Below are 20,735 nucleotides of genomic sequence, written 5' to 3'. Positions count from 1 at the left end.
TACAACAAATTTAGGGCTAGATCATACTTACTTTTTTAAGGGCTGTATAGATAGTGTTTATAGTAATGTGTGGGTGATATTCACAATGGAGCTCTTGATTTCTAGTAAAGTCCGTTTCTTGTGGAAGGATAGCAATGTCTTTGGCAGGCAGAAATTCTCCAAGAATCACTTGTATTTGAATCGCGACACAGCCAATTGCAGGATTGCTGCTGTTGCTCCTCTCAAACTGGTGGAATTTGCTGCCAATCTTCCCTCTTTCAACAGTGATGTGCTGTTCACATCTCTGGGAGCTTCTGCTAGCATCTTCAGTTCTTGTGGTAAATCCTTTCCACCAAGAAATTAGTCTGCCTTTAATGCGATTTCCCAGTGCAGCTCTGATAACATGGCTGCAAAGGTCTGAATTTTTTCCTGCAGAGACACCAGTGGTTTTAAGCCAGGTTTGATCTTAATTATTTGTATCTAATATTTAATTTACTATTGCAACAAAGGTGGCATTTCGAGTTCTGATTCCCTGCTACCTTATGTCGAAGGTATATTTTCATTAACAGCTCTTTAGAGTTATTTTGTGCTTATAAATTTAAGGCTTTGTTTTGTGTAACTCTAGGTATCTACAGTTCTTGCAATGCACCATACAGGAATTAATATAGCTGCGATCCCTTTGATCGCAATTGCCCAGGTACTTTTAAAGATGTTTCTTACAAAAACTTGGAGTAATCATGCATGATAATACAACACAGATTTCGGCTGGAGCTTTGCTTGGCAAACTTGCTTGCGCTACTTTGTATCATATTCCAAACACCACCAGAAAACAATTGTCAGCCAAAGTTCTAGCTAAAAAGGAAGCTCTCGTGACGATTTCTTGTGCATTTGGCAACACACTTTCACTTCCACTCGTGAGCTGTTCCTTAAAGAGGTTTTCAACACGATCTTAGTAATAAAACAGGTTTTTATCAGAGGAATTCTGTCTCCTCGAGATGCAAGCCTTGCATCAGGGTAAGAATTCAATGTCTATCAGCTCTAACCAATTCTTTCCTTTCAGCTATCTCGCATTGTTCATTGTTGGATGGTCTCCATTTCTGTGGACTGTAGCGTATCAAATTCTATCCTCTTCAGTCCAGAGCCAAGACATTCCAGAGAAACAGAAACATTTTGTGGACAGTATTATCAGGTGGTACAAACGTCTCTTGAATCCTCCATTATTTGGAGTAAGTTAATTTCATCACCATAAAACCATATATGTTTTCTTTTACTTATTATTTTCTTTTCAGGTTCTACTAGGCACCGTACTTGGCCTCTCCCCTGTATCAAAATTCCTGACTCTTGACCACTCCTCTGAAAATGTTCCGCTTGTCTGGAAAATATTTCATCCAGTTTATGATGTAAGCTTCATAGATGACAATAGTTTTGACAATAATCTGAACAAGTTGATCATGTGTCTCCATTTGTTTCAGGCAGGATCATTCCTGGGATCAGCAGCACCAGCAATCCAAGTTATTGTCTTGGCTTGCTCATTGGCCGGAGTTATGAAGTCTCGGAGCGCAAAGTTACCTCATTTCTGGGGACCGAGGAAGATCAAGTCGCTTGCTCCTGCACTGGCAGTGATGGATTCCAGTGTATCTAGTAGCAGCCATGAATCAACACCAACTTTGATCGGACGCAAAGAACTTGTGGCAATCTGTTTCGTGAGATGGCTGATGCTTCCACTTTTCTTCTCTACAGCTCTATCAGTTGAGTCGTATACTACTAAATAGCATGCTAACTCTTCTAATTTAGATTGCGGAGAGGATGAAGATCTTGACGATGGATCCCATATGCAAGATCACTCTACTGGTATGGTATTTTTCTTTTTAAAAAAAATTAAACTTGTGCATTGTATTTCTTAACAGGTCCTTTCTTCAATGCCATCAGCACAGAACTTAGTTGTTCTTGCCCAGGTATGAAATTTCAAATATCATTATTATTGTTTTAATTGCTATATACTTGTCATATTTAAAACAGCTGCGTCCCTCCACAAGGCCACTTGCAAAAGAGTTGGCAGAACTGTTGCTGTTTCAGGTAAGAGCCATTCTAGTTTGCTTACAAATTCTGAGAATCCTGCTTAAAAGTATATTGGAGCCCTGGTACCAATCACACTCTGGCTCGCAGTCTTCATGTCAATGGTATCTAGCTGATTGGGTATCAATCTTTCAAAATGTATAAAGTCTTAAGCTTTTTTAAAGAGAGTACAAATCGCAGAATTTCAAAATTTAGTGCTGTCAGTGAGCGTGAGCGCAAGTTCCGCGTTAAGTTCTTGATATAAACGCTCGTTTCAACTCCAGGAATTCCAAGTTCGTAGATATGTCCCTAGCGATTTGTGATGCGCCAGTGCCAAAGTTTGTTGTGGGTCTAGATTTTGGGACCACTTACTCGGGTTTTGCTTATGCACACCGCATCGACACAAAGGACGTCAATCTCTTATACGATTGGCCGTGCTCTCCGAGGCCCTATTGCAAGACACAGACGAGCCTCTTCTACACGCCAGGCAGAGAAGACGATTCGTTCAAGCTCGAAGACTGGGGCTGGGCTGCAACGAAGAAGTTCATGGAGTCAAGACCCTCATCGCAGGATGAGATCGGTTTCCTTGTCAACAAATTCAAGCTGAGGCTAGCGGAAGATTTTAGCGACGGGAACAAGGCCATCCAAGACTCTTTTGCTGGTAAGTTGGAAGTTGAGAGGCTTGTGGTCGATTATCTCGCTTCGATCTCCAAGTTCATTGTCGAGCATCTCAAGGGAACTTATGGTCAAAGCTTTAGCGCGAGGGATGTGCAGTGGTGCCTCACAGTTCCCGCAATCTGGAGCGACAAGGCGAAGCATAAGATGCAAGTCTATGCCGAGAAGGCCAAGCTCGTAAGAGGTAAGTTTTGCTCCAGCTCCAAAGCGAGCATGTATCCCCTGAGGATAATACTGGAGCCAGAGGCGGCCTCGTTTTCGTGCCAGATGGAGCTGGGCCGCATCATCTCGCTAGCTCCAGGGGACAAGTTCCTGGTGGCGGATATTGGTGGTGGAACAATCGATATAGTAGTGCACGAGAAGGAGAGCAGCGCTCCAGGGAAGCACGAGGTCCATGAGGTGTCCGCTAGCTCGGGAGAGCTCGGGGGTGGAACTTATGTCGACAGAAACTTCATGGAATTCCTTGAGAAAAAGATTGGTTGCTTCAGAAGATTTTGCCAGCAGGAGCAATCTATTGTCTACCACCGCATCTTGATGTGGTGGCTGGGGCCTGACGGTAAGTGTACGTTCAATGGATCGTGTCCAAAGTTATTGGAAGTACCGAAGAAGTTGTCCAAAGCATGGAAGAAGCATGACAAAACTGTACGGGGTTTTGCTGAGGACGATGACTACTACGACGAGATCAAGATCTGTTGTGAGCAGATGGAAGCAATCTTTGACACCGAGGTTGACAAAACCATCCGTTTGATCCAGGAGAAACTTGACAAAGTTGACGACATCAAGTACATATTTCTGGTTGGGGGATTTGCCTCGAGTCCGTATCTGCGGAGCAGGATCAAGAATCGCTTCGAGGGCGTGGCGAGAGTGGTTTCTCATCCGAATCCGGGTGGTGCAATCTGTAGCGGTGCCGTGGCTCTTGGTTATGGAACAGGCGTTGTGCTCTCGAGAATCTCCAAACATTCGTATGGCATTTCCTCGTCTCGCAACTTCCATAGGAATGATCCACCGGCGTACAAGTTTTTTGACGATAATGGGTTGGAGAAATGTCGCAACATCTTTAGCCTGTTTGTGGAGAAAGAGGGGCCTGTCTCGGTCAATCAGTCGGTAACACACTCTTATTTTCCGATATTCCGGCATCAGAAGGTACTGAAGATTGCCTTGTTCAGCTCCAGCAGCGACTTCATTCCCATGTACACGACCGACGAAGGGTGTGTAGAGCTTGATAGCTACGAATTCGACATTGGCGAGGATCTACACATGGGAACGGGACGTGAGGTGGAGGTGACGATGTTCTTCGGTCGGAGCACCATCGAAGTGTCTGCCCGGCGCGTCAACTTTGGAAGCAACCGTGAGCCCGAGAAGCTCTACTTTGTGGAATTTGATGCCCCTGAAACGTATGTGAATAAGTGAGTGAGTGAGGACAGTGTAGATCAAAGCATTGAGCTAAGAATTTAATCCTCAGATTCTCTCTACTTCAATTTTGGGGCCAGAAACGAGCATTCTTTGTGGACAAGACCAGGACTTTGTAAGATACCTACGATTGTAGTATATGGATGGAGTATATGGATGGTTGAAGAGGTTCTCGGCGCTACCAGGCATCTCCGAGAGCGAGCTAGAGTCAATCCCGGCGTCCATCCACAAGGCAGGGGGGGTTGTCCGCCGGAGCGGAGGCCGTGGTCAACCAGGTGGACAATGTGGAGATCCTCCGATCATACTTCAGGGCCTTCCTCCCACCAGCCCATCACGACGAAGTGCTCCATGATGCTTACCAGAGATTCCTCAAGCGCAAAGGTACTACGAGCGAGCTTGCGCGAGGATGGAAAGTAGGACCAAGGCTTGCATGGCCAGGAGATCTTGGAAACGTTGGCGGCCGTGGACACGAGCAGCGCCATCGCCTATTTGCTATCGAACCTTCGAGGCTGGAGCTGGCGGAGATGGAAATGCGGGACAGGAACGCAGAGCTAGAGGCCGCCAAGGCACCGAAAGAACAATACAGACGTGTGGATAGCGGAGAACTCATGCTCCAGCTTGCCATCGGCCGGGTGTTGGGGCAAGGAAAGATGCTACCCCCCGGGAGCGTGGTTGACACATCGAGATCGGGAGTGTGGCTCTCCAGCGACACGCCGGACTTGGTGAAGAAACAAGCCGGTGCCTCGGGAGTGACTTGGGAGCTTGTGAGTCTTGGGGGGGAGCTAGAAGAGGACTTGGACATTCCTCGTCAGCTTGACAGCGGAGTAGGAGCCGGATAGACAGTATCTTTGCGAACCAGCCGAAAAGAGAGCTTGCCTTTAGTTTCATCGCGGACATGAAGAGCCTGGGAGGGTTTTGCCCACGATGCTCTAGACGTGGAAAACCCGAGCTTGTGAGCATCCAGCGCTTGGAGATGTCGCTCTGCAGGGATTTTCCTAAGCTCCTTCTGGCACAGTCCAGGCTTGGGTGCTTGCCTCTCGCTCCCGGCACCACCAGTGTTGGCTCTGCTGGTGGACTTTGGACATGTCTTGTGCCCGGACAATAGATCGGTCACACGGCACTTCACGTCTTACGGGGTGTTGACGGCGGGGAGCCGTGCCTGCGTCTCCAGCGAGCTCGAGTCGCTGCTCTACGTGCTCGTGTTCGTGGCGCTCCGTGGCATGACTTTGTCCGAGTCCGCCGCCAAAAGGCTGAGTGAGGTCAACTTCGTTGACCACGTTGTCTCTAGGGTGGCGTCCCCTCTTCTTAGGAAGGTTATCTGCGCGTTGAGGGAGCTGTTTTCTACCGGCTTGACGTGACATATATCTAAATGGGGTGGTTGCTTGAGTACCCAATAAATAGATAGATATTGCTGCCAAACCTCAAACTCTTCCTAGGTGCTATTCACCCCTAGACGCTTGTGCTAGCATCTTCACCATTTTAACTTTTTGGTTCTTAGAAGCTCATTACTTTGATATATCTAGAATATGCTTGAATATTTTGGAATATTTTATCATTTAATAGCTGACACTGATTTAATCTTTCTCCATCAATTTCTAGTATATTCTATGGTTGATATGCAATAAGTGTTTATAAATTATAATTAATGATCAATTGTAAGAATGCTGTGAACTATGGTGTTCATGGATTGTGGACTTGATGATCCTGGACATCTAATAGCCATGCTTTGTCCATTTGCTCTTTTGTGTGCTTTTTTTAGGTGGTTTAGAGGCATTAAATGATGTTCATTCAGCAAATAATACTAAATAGGAATAACATTACTATTAACCAAACCAAGAATATGCAAAATTATCTAATGGTTTTATGAACATTCAAAGTATGGGAATTAAAATTCTGCTAAAAATATGCTTATATAGTTTAGTAGTTTCACTTATTACTTTTGAAGTTCTAACCATGAAGCAAAACAAATAACTTCATAGCTTTCTTTAGCTTTTATAATGGTTATATTAGTGATAAGTAAATATTACAAATTAATTAGAGAAATTTTAAGAAAAACTGTTAGAATAAACTTGGAAATAAGTTCTTTTGTTTATTAAGTTTAGTTATATCCCTTAATGAAAAAGAGTTTAATAATATATAACATAAAAAGCTATAGAAAGAATTGCCACAACTCCCACTTTCTACATCTAAAACTCTATATAATCCTCTAAGTTAAAAACACTTACAGTGGCATGTAATGTGTTAAATAAAGCTATATAAACCTTAAAGCTAAATTATCATTAAGCTTAGTTTCTTTATAAAGTTTAGAACATTTGAATGAAATCTAACCTATTTATAGTTAAAACATTGTTTAGAAGATTAATATATTGATGGTTAAACACTAAAGAACTTAAGAGAGTGAAGATTATAAATTGGAATTGTTACTATGCATATGCCTCAATCTAAACAAGTGTTTGACTTTATAATGCTTAACATTTATATATCCTAAAATGTATACATTTAAAGACAAACTAGTGTTATATATCATATATGAAAATTGCATTAAAAACTAAAAGTGTGAGTTGCTCAAGAAGAAATTATATTGTTTCTTAGTGTCACATGTTATTTCCAAAATAGTTTCAATTTAGATTCTAGTGTAATATATGATAACAACTACAAACGTGGATCATTTTTATTATACAATTTTTTCCTTATAATGCGTAATAAATTAATACAAACTATAAGTTAGATTGAATAAAAATTTAAACATAATATAATAATTGATTTTAATTCAGATTTATATGGATATGTCTTTGTTAATTAAGTTGTTAAATAAAATTTACAATAGCAATTTCAACGTTTGAAGAAACAATTGTTTTATATTACACTTTATTATATTATCTATCTTAGTAGGAATAATTAAAAACTCTACTACATTATTATGAAAATAAAAGTTTTTATAAAACTTATTTTTGTAGTTTTTATTTAAGCATATTCTTAAGTGTTATAACTAATCGATTTTTTTTCAAAGTAAGCTAGTATGAAGAACTTTAATATTTTACCTAGTTCAAGCAACAAAAAATTTATCATAGAATTTTAAGAACATAATTAATATGCAATTATAAAAATTATCTTTCTCTGTCATAAAAATAAATATGTCAGATTATATGTTTTAGAAAATGTTTTATTTACTATTTATATATTTAAATATTTTAAAATTATGTATTAATATAATTGTGTTTATGAAATTTAATAATTATTTATATTGTATCAGATTCTTGTATTACATTATGTATTAGAGAATCTAGTGTTTATAACAAACAGTAAAATATTTTACACCTTTTTGAAATATCTTAAGTTGTAATTTTTTAGCTTTTTAAATATTAACTTCATTTAGACTACATTTTATTTACATTTGAAGTAGTATTCTTTATTTTTTGATATATTACCATGTCACGCTCAAACTTGATAACCATTCTCCTCAAACTTCTGCACCTATAATCAAGAGTAGGATGTGGATTGACGGCTCTACTTTGTTTGTCTTTGAACTCCTCATCCAATGGCCCACAGCACATCAACTCATAAGGGGTAAAAAATGTAACACGAATCTTTAAATTATTCTTTGGCACCTCAATAGAGTAGGACAACGTATAACTTGCCACACGAAATCACGAAATCACATCGAATCTCCCCGCAGTGCAATGCCAGGGAATAGGACAATCCCGCAAGCATATTCCGCCATAGGGCAGCGAATATGTCGTCAAATACCCAAGACCGTTTGTTGCCAAAATGGATTATTTTATTGGGTAGAATAAGTTTTCGCTCGACGCTAAACCCCTAAAATCCCCTGCCCAATTTCTCCACCACTGGTTCGTGGAGAGAGAAGGGAACCATCGCTACGCTCCCCCTGTGCTATCCTCGTCTTACATTGGTTTGAATGGACGGCCCACATTAACCAGGGCACACGCCTGCCTATTGCTTGCGTTTCCTCTCTCTCTCTCTCTCTCTCTCTCTCTCCTCACTCTCTTCTCCCTCTCCGCCCGCCTTGTTCTTCCAGACTGGATCATCGATTCATCATCGGCGACTCCGACGCGCTGGATTCGATCGGCAACAGTTCTTTGGCGTCGCGCGGCGGGTTAGAATCTCTCGTTTTTGCTCCCAGATTTGTGGATTTTGTCCATCGATTCTAGCCTAGGGGCTGAATCCGCTGCGAGCTTGGTGAGAGAGCGTGTTCTTCTCGTTCTTTTTTCCTTTTTTTCTGTGAATATTTCCTCGCCGCGCCCGCTTTCTCGTGATTTTATTTCATCATCCAAGTCGCTTTTCAATGCGGTGTCCGCCGTTGAGAGAGTAGGACTCGATTCATTCATTCAGTCCGGGTGGCTGTGTGGTTTGATCAATAATTTCCTTGTCCGGGCACGCATTTGATTTTAGAGTCGCAGTCAGCAGTTTTGTCTCGAGAATCTGATTGAAGCGCTCATCGTTTAGAAATAGAGTGAGAGTCTATAGCGAAGTGATGCGAGGGTCTAGATAGAAAAGAGCGAAAGAAAAAAACTTCAACTACGATGGCTCCAAGAGCCACTTCCAAGTCGAAGAATCACAAATCCAAGGGAGAGAAGAAGAAGAAAGAAGACAAGCGTAAGCTGACCAAGCTCTTTTATATTTTGTTTCTCGTCTTCTTCGTTTACTGATTCGTTGCTTTCATTCGTGCAGTGCTTCCTACCGTTCTCGATGTTCTGGTAAATCTCCCAAGTGGCGACGAAATAATTCTCAAGGTAAGGCTTTTCCTTCTCTTGATATCGTACTCAGGCTTTCCATTGTTCGTGGTACCAGGGGATTTCTACTGATCGTATCCTGGATGTGCGCAAGCTTTTGGCGGTCAATGTTGAGACATGCCACCTTACGAGATTCTCGCTATCCCACCAGGTACGTTTTATTTCTCTTTAGCGGCTATAGTCAAGACGTGCCATTAAAAGGTTCGTGGAGATCGACTGAATGACTCTCAAGAGGTCATGCACTTGAAGCCTTGTGTTCTCACTGTCGTCGAAGGTAAAGCCTTACATCTTTGTTTTTCAGTTCGTTAGATTACATGTATTGCAGAAGCATACACGGAGGAATCAGCCATGGATCACGTCAGAAGGCTATTGGACTTGGTTTCAAGCATTACTTGTTTTGGTCCTTCCGGGAAGGCATTAGTGCCAGACAAAGAAACAGATGGTAAAACAGGCAGGACGGAGAGTGGAGAGAATAGCATCAATCTCAAGGATATCAAGGACATAACAAAACTCTGTCCTCCATCCGAGCTGGGGAAGTTTTACGAGTTCTTTTCCTTCGCGCATCTAAAGTCACCTGTCCAAGGTTTGTCAAATCTGCCAGCGGTTTATATTTAAACTAACCACTTTCTCATTGTGACAGGCATTAAAATTTCTCGTCAGGCAGGCTCTAAAACAGATTTTTTCTCGCTAGAGGTATTTCCTGCATTGTATAGACTATTGTATTTATCTGAACTTCCCTTTTTACAGGTCAAGGTGACCAACGGGAAAATTCTTTCCGTTACAGCTTGTAGCACCGGATTTTATCACACGGGGAAGCAGCAAGTGAAGTGCCACGCACTGGTCGATTTGTTAAGGCATCTTAGCAAGTCTTTTAACGACGTGGGTATGTTTTTGTGAAATGCTCCTAGAAACTCACAGGTTTTTTTGCCGTGATTGCAGAACTACGAAGAACTGTTGAAAGCATTTTGCGCGCGCAATAAGGTGTGTATCGCTTTTCACGAAAGTCTAGTGCTTACGTAATTGCTTTCTACAGTTTGCGAACATTCCGTACGGTCTGCGAGCTAATACGTGGGTGGTTCCACCCATAGTAGCAGAATCGCCGTCTACGTTTCCGGCTTTGCCTGCAGAAGACGAAACTTGTGGTGGCAATGGAGGTGGTCGAGGTAGAAATCCCGAAGGCCTCAACGTGCCGTGGTCACAGCACTTCTCTTTCATAGCCAAAATGGCTTGCGAGACGTCGGAGGAACGAGAGGTTCGGGATCATAAAGCTTTTGTTCTCCATAACTACTTCGTCGATGTGGCTACTACGCATGCTGTAGCAGTCATAAGGGAATTGGATTCTTCAAGCTCATTCCAGACAGAACATGTAGAGACCAGGGGTACTCTCAAGTTCTTCGTCACTCGAGATGGCACAGATCCCGGCAGAAAAGTTGTATGGAAAATAGAGTCGAGCTCAACAACGGAGTTTCAAAGGGAAATATCGGAACGGAATGTTTTGAAAGGAATTACGGCTGACGAAAGCACCGTTGTCCATGTAAGTTTTTTTGGTTTGAGCTCTCATGTCAAAAGTTCACTAACGTTTTAAGTTGGCAGGACACTTGTACATTAGGTATTGTTTTAGTTCGACATCAAGGATACAAGGTAGTTGTAGAGGCAGTCCCGACGGAGCGCACTCAGGATATTCTCGAGATCTTGGATCCACCTGAAGGCGGTGCAAACGCACTTAACGCAAACAGGTATTTGTCTTAGAGCATAGATTTCATAAGTGACTTACCTTATTTTATCTTTTTGTCAGCCTCCGCATTCTTCTGCATAAGAAGTCTCACAGACTGGATAGTAGTGGCGAGGAAGAGAAGCGCGCCAAAGATCTTCTTTCTGAAACAATAGACAAGGCAATTTCCAGCGTAAGCACGCAGGGACCCGTTAATCCGAGCCAGTATTTCAGGTGGGAACTCGGCGCATGCTGGGTCCAACATTTAGGAGAAATGACAAAAGCAAACAGCAGTGAGAAAAGTGATAAAAGTGGCCAGAAACCGAGCAAGGACGAGGAACCTGTGTCTGAAGATGTCTCCCCTCTGAAAGGACTCCTTCCCGAGTCTTCTTTGGAGCGACTTAAAGGAACAAAATCAGGCCTTCACCTAAAGGTAGCAAGCCTTTTATTTCTTATGACGTTACAGACTTTTTTCTTTTATACAAACTTTCAGTCTGTTGCGGAGCTTATGAACGCAGCGGAACAATATTATAATAATGTGGCGCTTCCTAAGCTTGTAAGCTGATCCTATACCTCTTAGTTTTCTCACATCTTGATACCTTAACTTCCAGGTGTCAGATTTTTCGGCTCTTGAGCTCTCTCCGGTTGAAGGGCGAACTTTGACAGATTTTATGCATATACGTGGGTTGAGGATTTCCTCACTGGGACAACTGGTATAATAATCCAGCACTTTTCTGATAATTTTTCTTACATACTGAGTGTTTTACAGGCTGATCTGTGCTCAAAACTTCCGCACATCAGGTCGCTGTGCATCCACGAAATGATTATCCGCGCTTTTAAACAGTTGCTTCGAGCTGTAGTTGCCTCCGTGAAAGAAACTTCCGAGCTAGCTTCTACAATCGCGACTGCTTTGAACGCCATCTTTGCTAGCCTGCCAGCTGAAGGCAAAGAGGAGCCTGTTGAGAAGCATGTCTGGAAATGGCTGGAGTCGTTTGTCGCCGCGAGATTTAGATGGAAACTCGCTTATGATTCGCGGCTAAACCTGCGTAAGTACGCACTTCTTCGAGGGATTTGCTATAAGGTCTGTTCTCTTCACTTATTTATATTCATCTACTTACGATTCTTTTACCAGGTTGGCATTGAAATGGCTCCTCGAAGCTACAACTTTAACAGTACCACAATTTTCTCGAAGGCAGATGTAATAAGCTTGGTTCCCGTGTACAAGGTTTGTTCTTAAAACCTGTTTCATTCTTCCGTCATTTTGACAGAATTTTCATTTGTGCTTCCAAAGCATGCAATTTGCTCGTCGGCTGATGGACGCACGCTCTTGGAGTCGTCAAAAGCGGCATTAGATAAAGGAAAGCTAGAGGAGGCCGTGTCTTTTGGAAGCAAGGTAAATCTCTACCACTCTCGTACATTTTTCTCTAATGTTTGTTTGTAGGCTCTGACAAAATTGATAGCTGTTTGCGGGCCTTACCATCGAATGACTGCTGGAGCATATAGTTTGCTTGCAGTGGTTCTTTACCACACAGGAGACTTCAATCAGGTACACAAAAGCTACATATTGTATTAATGTAATTGATGACTTAATTGATGACTTTTTGTGATCAGGCCATGATATACCAGCAAAAAGCTTTGGACATAAATGAGAGGGAGCTTGGACTTGACCATCCGGATACAATGAAAAGCTATGGTGACTTGGCTGTCTTTTACTACAGGCTTCAACATACAGAGTTGGCATTAAGGTAAAGTTGCTCTTTTAAGTAGTGTACTCTATTAACTTCTGAGGTCAGATACGTTAATCGGGCACTTTACTTGCTGCACTTGATCTGTGGACCCTCACATCCGAATACAGCTGCTACTTATATAAATGTAGCTATGATGGAGGAGGCTCTTGGAAATGCTCACGTAGCTTTGCGATATCTACATGAAGCACTTAAATGCAACGAGAGGCTTCTCGGCAAAGATCATATTCAGGTGATACTATCTCAAACAAAACAAATCAGTTTTCATCTGGAGTACTTTACAGACTGCAGCAAGCTACCATGCAATTGCTATAGCACTCTCACTGATGGAAGCATATACACTCAGTGTCCATCACGAACAAACTACGTATCAAATTTTGCAAGCAAAGCTTGGTCCAGATGACATCCGCACACAGGTTGATCGACTCCCTCTTGATTGTGAAACAGTCTCTCATGCATGATATGTGTTCTTTACAGGATGCTGCTGCCTGGCTTGATTATTTTGATTCTAAAGCAGTTGAGCAGCAAGAAGCCACAAGGACAGGGGCACCTAAGCCTGATCCTTCTGTTGCAAGCAAAGGCCATCTTAGGTAGATGTCTAGTTTTATTTCTTCTTAAATCATATTGTGCTGCTTTTTATTGTAGTGTCTCTGATCTTCTAGACTACATTAACAAAGAAGTATCAACATCAAGTGAGAAGGATAAAAAGCCTAAGCGTTTGAAGGTAGAGTACAAACTGCCATTCGATTGTGCGCCACTTACTTTGTTTTTTTTATACAGATTCTAACTGTAGAAGATAATGCGGATTCTCCAAAACAACAAGCAGGGAATTCAAGCAGTATTCAGAGCCAAGAGGAGAGTCCTATCATTAAAGAAGAAGTTTCGGGACAGGTTAGAGAACCTCCTTCCAACGCAGAAGATCGCATTGCCAAGATTTCCAGCTCAACGGAAGTTTCCAACGCAGCAGTGATATCTTCGGAAGAGGTTAATGAAGATGAAGGATGGTTCGAAGCTACATCAAGAAGGAAAACGGTACAAAGAAAGAAGTTCAGCAGTTCGGACGTATCTGGCACTAGCAGGATGGGATTTAAAGGCACACGCCCTGATACTCCTTCCGAGAGTGGTAGTGGTACGCAAGAGAAGCTGGACGTTCCTTCCGATAGTGGTACACAGGAAAAGCTGGAAGTTTCTTCTGGGGTGGCTGAACAAGGTCAGGTTCCTAGCGTCACAACACAGGGTAACAGATCCTACAAAGACGTGGCACTGATGATGATACGGCCGTTACAACAATTGCAGCAAGCAGCAGTGAAAGTGGCAGGGACCAAAACAGAAACGAAAACAACAGGGCAAGCTGAAGAGGAGGATTTGATGTCTTGCGAAGGATCTTCGAGCTGTTCTTCATCAGCAGCAGCCACAACTCCTGCGAAGAGTAGTATTCCCAAACCAGCTCCTCGTCCCGACTCACAACAAACTACCATTGAAGTGGCCATGACTCCCATTCGAAAGCAGGTACACCTTCCTTCAAAAACTCAGGACTGCCAACCTTCTGTTGTCACACCGCCACCTCTTGCAACTCCAGCCTCCCTTTTCAATGCCCCTGGATCTCCTTCTCACCATCCTCCTCCCACCACACCTGGTGCCAAGAAGCTTATGAATCCTTTTGCAATCGAGTTTGTCCCGGGCAGAAAGTGGCATCCGTTTCTTCCATCCGAGACTAACTCTTTACAAACAGGAGGATCAGGCTCTAAAGATCAAGACGAGAAGAGGGAAAGCCAAGGTGGTGTGAGTGATGGTGATGGCGATACAACAGAAAGTCTAGAGCAAGGCAGTCCCGCAAAACCACAGGCGGAGGAGACAGTAAAAAATAGTGAGTTAGAAATGGCAAAGACAGAAAGGCTCCAGGAAGAAAATTTATTACAGGAAGAAGTGGCAGCAGCAGCACAAGGCTCAGTCACACAGGAGGAGCAAGACGAAAGTTTTGAAGGGGAAGTAGCAATAACAACACCAAGCATAAGTTTGGAACAAGAGGACACTGGTAGCAACAAGGAGGGGATTCACAGTGACAGTGACGAGAGATTGCTAGTTGCTGCGGGGGACAGGGATCAATCTGGCTTTGCAGCAGCAATGGCAAGCAAGAGGTGGTGTAGCAGTAGCAACTTTACGAGATCGCGGAGTCGCGGGGCTCGCTGGCAGCGGCGCTCGGACGGAGCGATCACCAGAGTGTACAGGCTGCAAGAAGGGAGCTCCAGTGCCAACCCGCAGCTGAAAACCACCTCCACTTTCACAAACGTCCCGGAGCCGCACACATTGCAATCGCCAGCGTCGTCCACTCTCATGAGGAGCGTTCGAGTAAGCTAGAGAAGGGCGAGAGTTCTAACGAAAGAAAAATCCATCTAGCACGCTTGGAAAGGACGAAGAAATAAGAACGCTAGTGCAAAGAAATCCATGTCATGGAATGCTCGAAAAAAAGTCTCTTCTCTGGCCCAAAGGTTTAAAGGTTTAAAGGTGGCACCACTTTTTGTTTTGTTTAAACAACCAGTTTAGGGTTTATGGTTGCCGAGGCTGGGGGCTTCGTTCCGTACCACCGAGGCTGGCTGGGCCAGGTTCGGTAGCCAAGCGGTTTTGCGGTTTCGTTAATCTTGGGCGAGCGGTTCTGTTTCATCATCGTCATCGTCGTCGTCATCACCAACAGTGGTGTGGGTTTTTGTTGGTGGTTTTGCGTTGTCATCCGCTTTGCTCGCTCTCCCTCCTCTCGCGAGCTCGCCACTTTGATGCCACAGCGCTTCCATGGATCCCCAGAACCGAGGAGCAACCGGAGGAGGAGCTAGTAGCGCCAGCAGGTTCCTGGGCTACAGCCGCCTCGCAAGGCCTCGCTCCATGCGAGCCTGCCGCGTTCGTTCTCTCAAGGTTGGTCTGCGGGGCTTAGACGCACAAAAACAAATTCTTTTTCCACGAAGTTTGTATGGCTTCTGGATCTCACAACTTGGGTGGTGTAGTTACAGGAAAGAAGTGGCGCAACCCAGCAAGTCCCAGGGCTTAAGCAGGGGACAGAGTTCTTCGAACTTCTAGCAGCCGTTGCCGGACAGTTTCTCCAGGACGCCAGCAGCAGTGGAGAGCCCGAGTGCGATGGTGGTGGCGGGCGAGACAGGAGTAAAAAACCCGCTACCACTGCTGCGGCTGCGGCTGCCGCTGCCGCTGCTGCTGCCAAGCATGGTGATTCTTTCATTCGTGTTTCTTCTTTCCATTCTGAATGCTTGGCTTTCAGCTGGCTCGTTTCGCAAGAGAAGGTACCAGAACGATCCTCCCTTCACCGCTCGACAAGGAGGAGGAGGAGCTCGCGGCTCGTCGTCCAAGCGGAAGAAATCCCCGGATGACGCTGGAAGTGCCGATGATATGTCGCAAGGATCTCTGGATAATATGATGAGCATCGACTTCGAAGGTATGCTTGCCATCTTCTTCTTGCTTGATCTCTGTGATCTTGTTTGTAGCCAAGGCGGCAACGCCAACACCATCATCGGCCAGTGGATCATCGTCTCCTCGAAAAACAGGTGCTGTCAGGTCCTCGGTGCATTGATTTTTCACTCGGTATTGGAATGCTCATCCATGGCCTTTCTTCGTGCAGTAAAACTCAGCATCAAATCCTTCACGGTTCCAGAGCTTCTCATCGACATGCCAGAGTCTGCAACTGTAGCCAGCCTCAAGGTAAAGTAGTTTTTCTCCACTCTTTCGGTAGTTTCTTGTTGGATTGAAAGGAAACGAAAGATAAAAACCGTCTTTGTTTTGCACAGAAAGCTGTGCTGGATGCAACGATGAACCTGCTGGGTGGTGGCTTGAGAATTCGTGTTTTCCTCCACGGCAAGAGAGTCCCTGACGAGGAAGCCACACTGGCTCAAGTCGGGCTTTCCGCTCAGGCTGGAAAGAGCGGCTCTCTGGGATTTATGTTGGAGCCAGCATCCTCTTCCAACTCCGAGGATGCTCTCCTCGCACTCTCTCAAGCCGCCAGCCAGCCAGGAACTTGGTAAAGTCTCGACATCCTTTGTTTCTTCTTCTCATCACTTCCTCGCTTGTTTCCATTCCAGGCACCCGACTTTGGACGGGAGCTGGGCCGTGGTGGAAGGCCAAGAGAAAATGGAAGACACTGTGATTGAGACCGATGCTCGGCTCGCATGCTCGCTGGTTTCGGGTGGTGGTGGTGATGGACAGGCACAGATAAATGCCAAATGGACTGGTACAACAACACACCTGCTTTGTTTAGACGGATGCCATAAAAACAATCTGAGAACATATAAAGCAACACGGGTGACAGCGGCTGGGGGTATGATCTTTCATTTACAGCACACAAGAACAAGGAACAAAAGAACGAACAAAAACCAAGAAAGGATAACAATTCACAGGCTCTTTTCTTTGTTTCTCTCGTGAGAGTGACGGATCGTTCTCTCCATCTTCTTCTTCTTCCAGATGTCGAGCAAGCAGGAGCCATCGTCCAGCATCCGACACTGGGAGGGGACAACTCGTCGCAGAGCCTGGCTATGGTTTCGTTGCGGCAGAAGCAGCTCACCATCGAAGGCACCAAGCGCAGGATACGAAGGCCCTTTACAATCTCTGAGGTGGAAGCTCTTGTCTACGCCGTGGAAAAGCTCGGCCTTGGAAGGTAAACTTTTTCTTCGTCATAGGTGGTGGTGTAAGCTCTTGTTTCTAGATGGCGTGACGTGAAGCTGTGGGCTTTCGATCAAGCCAAGCACCGGACTTACGTCGACTTGAAGGTGAACACGAAAAAACTCTCGTGGATTTCGAAGTTTTTGAGTCTGTGCTACAAAGTTTCATGGATTTTCATTCTCCAGGACAAGTGGAAGACTCTAGTTCACACGGCACGGATTGCGCCGCACCAACGCAGGGGCGAGCCCGTCCCTCAGGAGCTACTCGAGAGGGTGATACGAGCTCAAAACTACTGGACGGCGAGGCAGGCAAAGCAGCAAGCCGAGCTCGATTTCTAGACATTCTTTCTCCCATTTTGATTTATCTTATATCTCTATACTGCACAGCTCCACAGCTAAACAGCTAAGCTCGCTCGCAAAGTTTTTGCAAGCAGTTGTGCATGCGGTTGTAAGAGGCCGAGCAGCGGTTGAACTGAAACATGCCTTCAACTTCCAAGCATTCCTTCTGTAAAACCAAATGAGACAAAATGCTTTTTCGGATGAAGAATATATTTGCTTGTGTGGTTTTTTGGGGAGTGTTTGCACAATCCTTCGCCATAGTCTGCGGCCGATTTCAGAGCTCCCAGCTCAGCCAGCTTGTATCCCTTCTCAAATGTCATGTTGAGTGGCAGCGGGATTGGGAGTCCACCTCAATGCTGCCCCTTGCATCGTCGCCAATGGTTTGCACAGGCATGTTTCCCATCATAGCCACTGCGTCGTCGACATGAATCATGCAGCCATAATAGGCGTCACGGCAAACTTTGTAACACAGAAAGCTGTCTTCCCTTGCTCTTGGGCCATGGCAAACTGTGTTAAGTTTGAAGGAAGAGAACGATTTCCAACGCGGCAGCTAGTAGATCAGTTCATGACAATGATCCAGATGTTTGATATTACTTTGAAGTCTAAAGCTCCCATCTTTCTAGTCCTACCAACAAACACATGCATTGCCGCTAACACAATGCTACTAGAAAACGTTATAATCCATCCAATTGTCCTGGCTCCGTATCTCCGTCATTTCAGTGCGCTTGACTCCAGCTTCGAGCACTGCACAACCAAGTTTAGTCATCTTTTACCTCGCCCACCTCGGTGAAATGGCCTGCTCTTATCACAGGAAATAATTCCTGTCATCTCGCCACCTTGATGTTCCATGATGGAGGAACAGGTTCCTTGCCGAGGACACGAATCGCTTGCTTTTCTAGCGCGTTTGCTTGGTTTGCTTTGCCCTTTGTGGGTGGTTTGCTTCGAATGCTTGCACAAACAAGAGCCCTTCATTTAGTTTCGAATGGAGCAAACAATAGAATTTTTCGAACTTCTAGCAGCCGCTGCCGGACAGTTTCTCACATTTTCTCATGGTATACACCCTTCATGTCAGCAACAAGGACGGTCGACTCCTCATCTGGGTCCGCGGCCAACAAGGCCGCTGCCGCACTTACAATGTTGTTGTCCCTTTCCCTCATAACGATTTGCTTAATCTTAGGGACGCCCAACTCTTCCAGCGATAAACTGGACACTAGGAGGAGATCCTCAGGTTGGATCTCGGCCTCCACCACCTCCAGTTTTTGAGATGTAAGCCGCTGCCAAAGAAAATAAGAATAAGACATAATCAACTGTGTTCTACCATACCCTGAAGTGACTGCCTCCAACAAGCGCTACCAGAAAAGCAGGTCCACTCACGGCTATGTGACTTCCCTTGAGTACTATTACATTTGAGTGCAACTCTGGAAGCCACTCATTATCCTGTCAAACACCAATACATGATCACCAAAATTCCTTTTTTTTTTCTAGAAAATTATTTACCTGAATTGTGCCAATACTTTCATCTTCATCGTCTGAGTCTGAGTCTCCCTCAATTTTTCGTTCCTCTTTCAATCTTTTCTCCTCTTCCTCAACTTGAATGAGTTCTTGCTTGAATACCCAGCTTAACTCTGCAACCCACAAACACAATACCAAACACAATACTACCTGCTAAAAAGAGTCTCTATGCCTTGTGCAACAGTGATGCCACTTGTAAGAGTTTTTTCGTAATAGTTGTTGAACATCTCCAACCGATACAACGCAAGATCTGGGGCCCCTGCATGAATCTCGCGCTTCGATCAGCCTTGTGCGGGTCAAACAAGAGATAACTTACATGAATGCCTGGTCCCTCGATGGCCTTCTGACACGATGAAGTGGATCGGCTCGCCATTAACTAGTACCTTTTGAAACAGAGTCTACAAGGCCAAAAATTGGAATTTAAGCAGAGCACAAGAAAAAACTTACAAGATGAAGACGCCTCAGGTTTATCTACTCGAGCAAAGACGATGCCATCGTGGTGCACTTGTGGCCCAAAGCAGCCTGGTTGAGAGTAGAAGCGCTCTCCCCTCGTCACCATAAGCTCTTAATTGGCGCTTCAAAAAAAGGGCGTGGTTTAATAACTCTTAACAAAAATGTTTTGTCGCGAGTAGGTCTCCCACCACCAAGTTTTGCCCTCGTTTCACTAGTGATTTGCTCCACAAAGCACATCGTAGGAGATGATACATGGAAACCCATAGAAAGCTGCTAAGTTTGGGGGAAGAGAAAGATTTCCACCGCCAGTCTGGTGCTGAGAACTAGTAAATGAATCCATGACAATGATTCAACTGGGATGTTGGATATTATTTTAAAGTCTACCGCGCCAAAGCTAGTTCTATACACTCTTGCTCCTAGACAACGTTACGCTTGTGATCCACTCGGTGCCAGGCTGCATTCCAAGCTGTAACCCAGAAATTTGCACTCAACGCTCTTGGCATCAAGCTTTCTTCTCATCTGACCAGGGACGTGAGCCCAAGCCTCGCAGCCGAAGATGCGCAAGTGTGTCACATAGGGCTTCCGTCCAGTTCAGGCGCAATTTTGGACATAGTTAGCCAGGCTGATCCAAAAAGAATTGGGTAAGCCACTCACCTGTTGCGATTCTTCCTCTCAGCACAACCGGAGTATACGCCGCTGTGAAATTCTCGAAGAATATAGCTCAGCCTCTTGGCAAACTGGATCGAATTCACCTGATGTGTACTCGCCACCCCTGTCACACCTCAGCCGTTTCAAACCCTGCCCAGTTTGTCTTGCCTACAGCTGTGAACTTGAGAAAATGCTGTACCGCTTCAGATTTGAGGCGTAGAAAATACACCACCGTATAGCGAGAAAAATCATTGACAAATGTCAGGAAAATATCGATAACCAACCTCGTCCAAGCGTCTGCATGGGACCACACATATCATTGGTGTGTACAAGCTCCATCTTCTCACTACCACAACGGAGCATTGTCTTTAGTGTTTTCACTTTCCATTCCTACAGACAATGGATACTTCAACTTGAACAGGCCACGAGAGGTGCAGAATGTCATTGGGTTGACCATCCTTTCCATGTTCACCAAGGTGGCCAAGGCCAAAGATGATCAAGTGCAGGTGCTTGAAGCTGGTGAGCTTTGCTCAGCTCAGTCTCGCAGCCTACGTCCTCCAGAAACTGTGGGAGATCCTCCTGACGACCTTCTGTCTCCATCATCCTCGCTGCCCTGGTTCCTCCGGTGGTAAATGCCGCCCCTATTCCTCCCCTGGATCCCGTTCCTCCGGGTCGTGCTAGGGTTGACGCAGACTCTACGCCGCTCTGACCGCTAGAGGAAGACCAATTCGCCTCATTCGTTTCCACTGTTGGAGAGCGTCCTATCCCAGCTCTTACGGTCAAGCCATGGGATTCTCCAGAA

The 20,735-nt window shown here is 44.8% G+C and overlaps 3 protein-coding genes and 1 pseudogene across 4 annotated transcripts; all 4 read left to right on the top strand.

Moving 5' to 3' along the window:
- Positions 1-54: 54 nt before the first annotated feature.
- Positions 55-2,249, top strand: LOC9636430. Its single transcript, XM_024679074.1, has 13 exons — positions 55-317; positions 373-437; positions 489-530; positions 605-676; positions 738-893; positions 944-993; positions 1,040-1,205; positions 1,269-1,379; positions 1,452-1,727; positions 1,774-1,830; positions 1,887-1,934; positions 1,999-2,055; positions 2,106-2,249. Exons 1-13 carry the CDS (start codon positions 86-88, stop codon positions 2,169-2,171), a joined length of 1,398 nt encoding a protein of 465 aa, XP_024534842.1. The 5' UTR covers positions 55-85; the 3' UTR covers positions 2,172-2,249.
- A 5,714-nt stretch (positions 2,250-7,963) lies between these two features.
- On the top strand, positions 7,964-14,822 carry LOC9658002 (annotated as a pseudogene). Its single transcript, XR_002992857.1, has 22 exons — positions 7,964-8,733; positions 8,809-8,870; positions 8,929-9,021; positions 9,072-9,144; positions 9,196-9,453; positions 9,511-9,563; positions 9,618-9,749; positions 9,810-9,851; positions 9,904-10,404; positions 10,464-10,606; positions 10,666-11,014; positions 11,075-11,137; positions 11,193-11,294; positions 11,351-11,662; positions 11,714-11,974; positions 12,023-12,127; positions 12,193-12,326; positions 12,375-12,558; positions 12,611-12,742; positions 12,804-12,916; positions 12,972-13,050; positions 13,107-14,822. The product of XR_002992857.1 is annotated as a protein TSS (transcript).
- A 700-nt stretch (positions 14,823-15,522) lies between these two features.
- On the top strand, positions 15,523-16,753 carry LOC112347786. Its single transcript, XM_024679189.1, has 5 exons — positions 15,523-15,765; positions 15,815-15,874; positions 15,949-16,028; positions 16,115-16,344; positions 16,406-16,753. Exons 1-5 carry the CDS (start codon positions 15,537-15,539, stop codon positions 16,743-16,745), a joined length of 939 nt encoding a protein of 312 aa, XP_024534957.1. The 5' UTR covers positions 15,523-15,536; the 3' UTR covers positions 16,746-16,753.
- Positions 16,747-17,472, top strand: LOC112347787 (telomere repeat-binding protein 1-like). Its single transcript, XM_024679190.1, has 3 exons — positions 16,747-16,977; positions 17,026-17,089; positions 17,168-17,472. Exons 1-3 carry the CDS (start codon positions 16,856-16,858, stop codon positions 17,318-17,320), a joined length of 339 nt encoding a protein of 112 aa, XP_024534958.1. The 5' UTR covers positions 16,747-16,855; the 3' UTR covers positions 17,321-17,472.
- The last annotated feature ends 3,263 nt before the right edge of the window (positions 17,473-20,735 follow it).

Source organism: Selaginella moellendorffii, unplaced genomic scaffold, assembly GCF_000143415.4.
Source record: "Selaginella moellendorffii unplaced genomic scaffold, v1.0 SELMOscaffold_24, whole genome shotgun sequence".
In the NCBI taxonomy this organism is placed as follows: domain Eukaryota; kingdom Viridiplantae; phylum Streptophyta; class Lycopodiopsida; order Selaginellales; family Selaginellaceae; genus Selaginella; species Selaginella moellendorffii.
Note: the sequence above shows the minus strand (reverse complement) of the source record. Positions and strands in the feature narration are given on the sequence as shown.

What these genes read in the sequence shown, in the direction of transcription:
- LOC112347787 (XM_024679190.1), top strand. Translation starts at nt 16,856, where the DNA reads ATGGTTTCGTTGCGGCAGAAGCAGCTCACCATCGAAGGCACCAAGCGC. An exon ending in GAAAAGCTCGGCCTTGGAAG is followed by an intron (nt 16,978 to 17,025) that starts GTAAACTTTTTC and finishes TCTTGTTTCTAG; the next exon opens with ATGGCGTGACGTGAAGCTGT. An exon ending in GGACTTACGTCGACTTGAAG is followed by an intron (nt 17,090 to 17,167) that starts GTGAACACGAAA and finishes TTCATTCTCCAG; the next exon opens with GACAAGTGGAAGACTCTAGT.
- LOC9636430 (XM_024679074.1), top strand. Translation starts at nt 86, where the DNA reads ATGGAGCTCTTGATTTCTAGTAAAGTCCGTTTCTTGTGGAAGGATAGC. An exon ending in TGAATCCTCCATTATTTGGA is followed by an intron (nt 1,206 to 1,268) that starts GTAAGTTAATTT and finishes TTTTCTTTTCAG; the next exon opens with GTTCTACTAGGCACCGTACT. An exon ending in TATGCAAGATCACTCTACTG is followed by an intron (nt 1,831 to 1,886) that starts GTATGGTATTTT and finishes ATTTCTTAACAG; the next exon opens with GTCCTTTCTTCAATGCCATC.
- LOC112347786 (XM_024679189.1), top strand. Translation starts at nt 15,537, where the DNA reads ATGGTGATTCTTTCATTCGTGTTTCTTCTTTCCATTCTGAATGCTTGG. An exon ending in GATGAGCATCGACTTCGAAG is followed by an intron (nt 15,766 to 15,814) that starts GTATGCTTGCCA and finishes TCTTGTTTGTAG; the next exon opens with CCAAGGCGGCAACGCCAACA. An exon ending in GCCAGCCAGCCAGGAACTTG is followed by an intron (nt 16,345 to 16,405) that starts GTAAAGTCTCGA and finishes TTTCCATTCCAG; the next exon opens with GCACCCGACTTTGGACGGGA.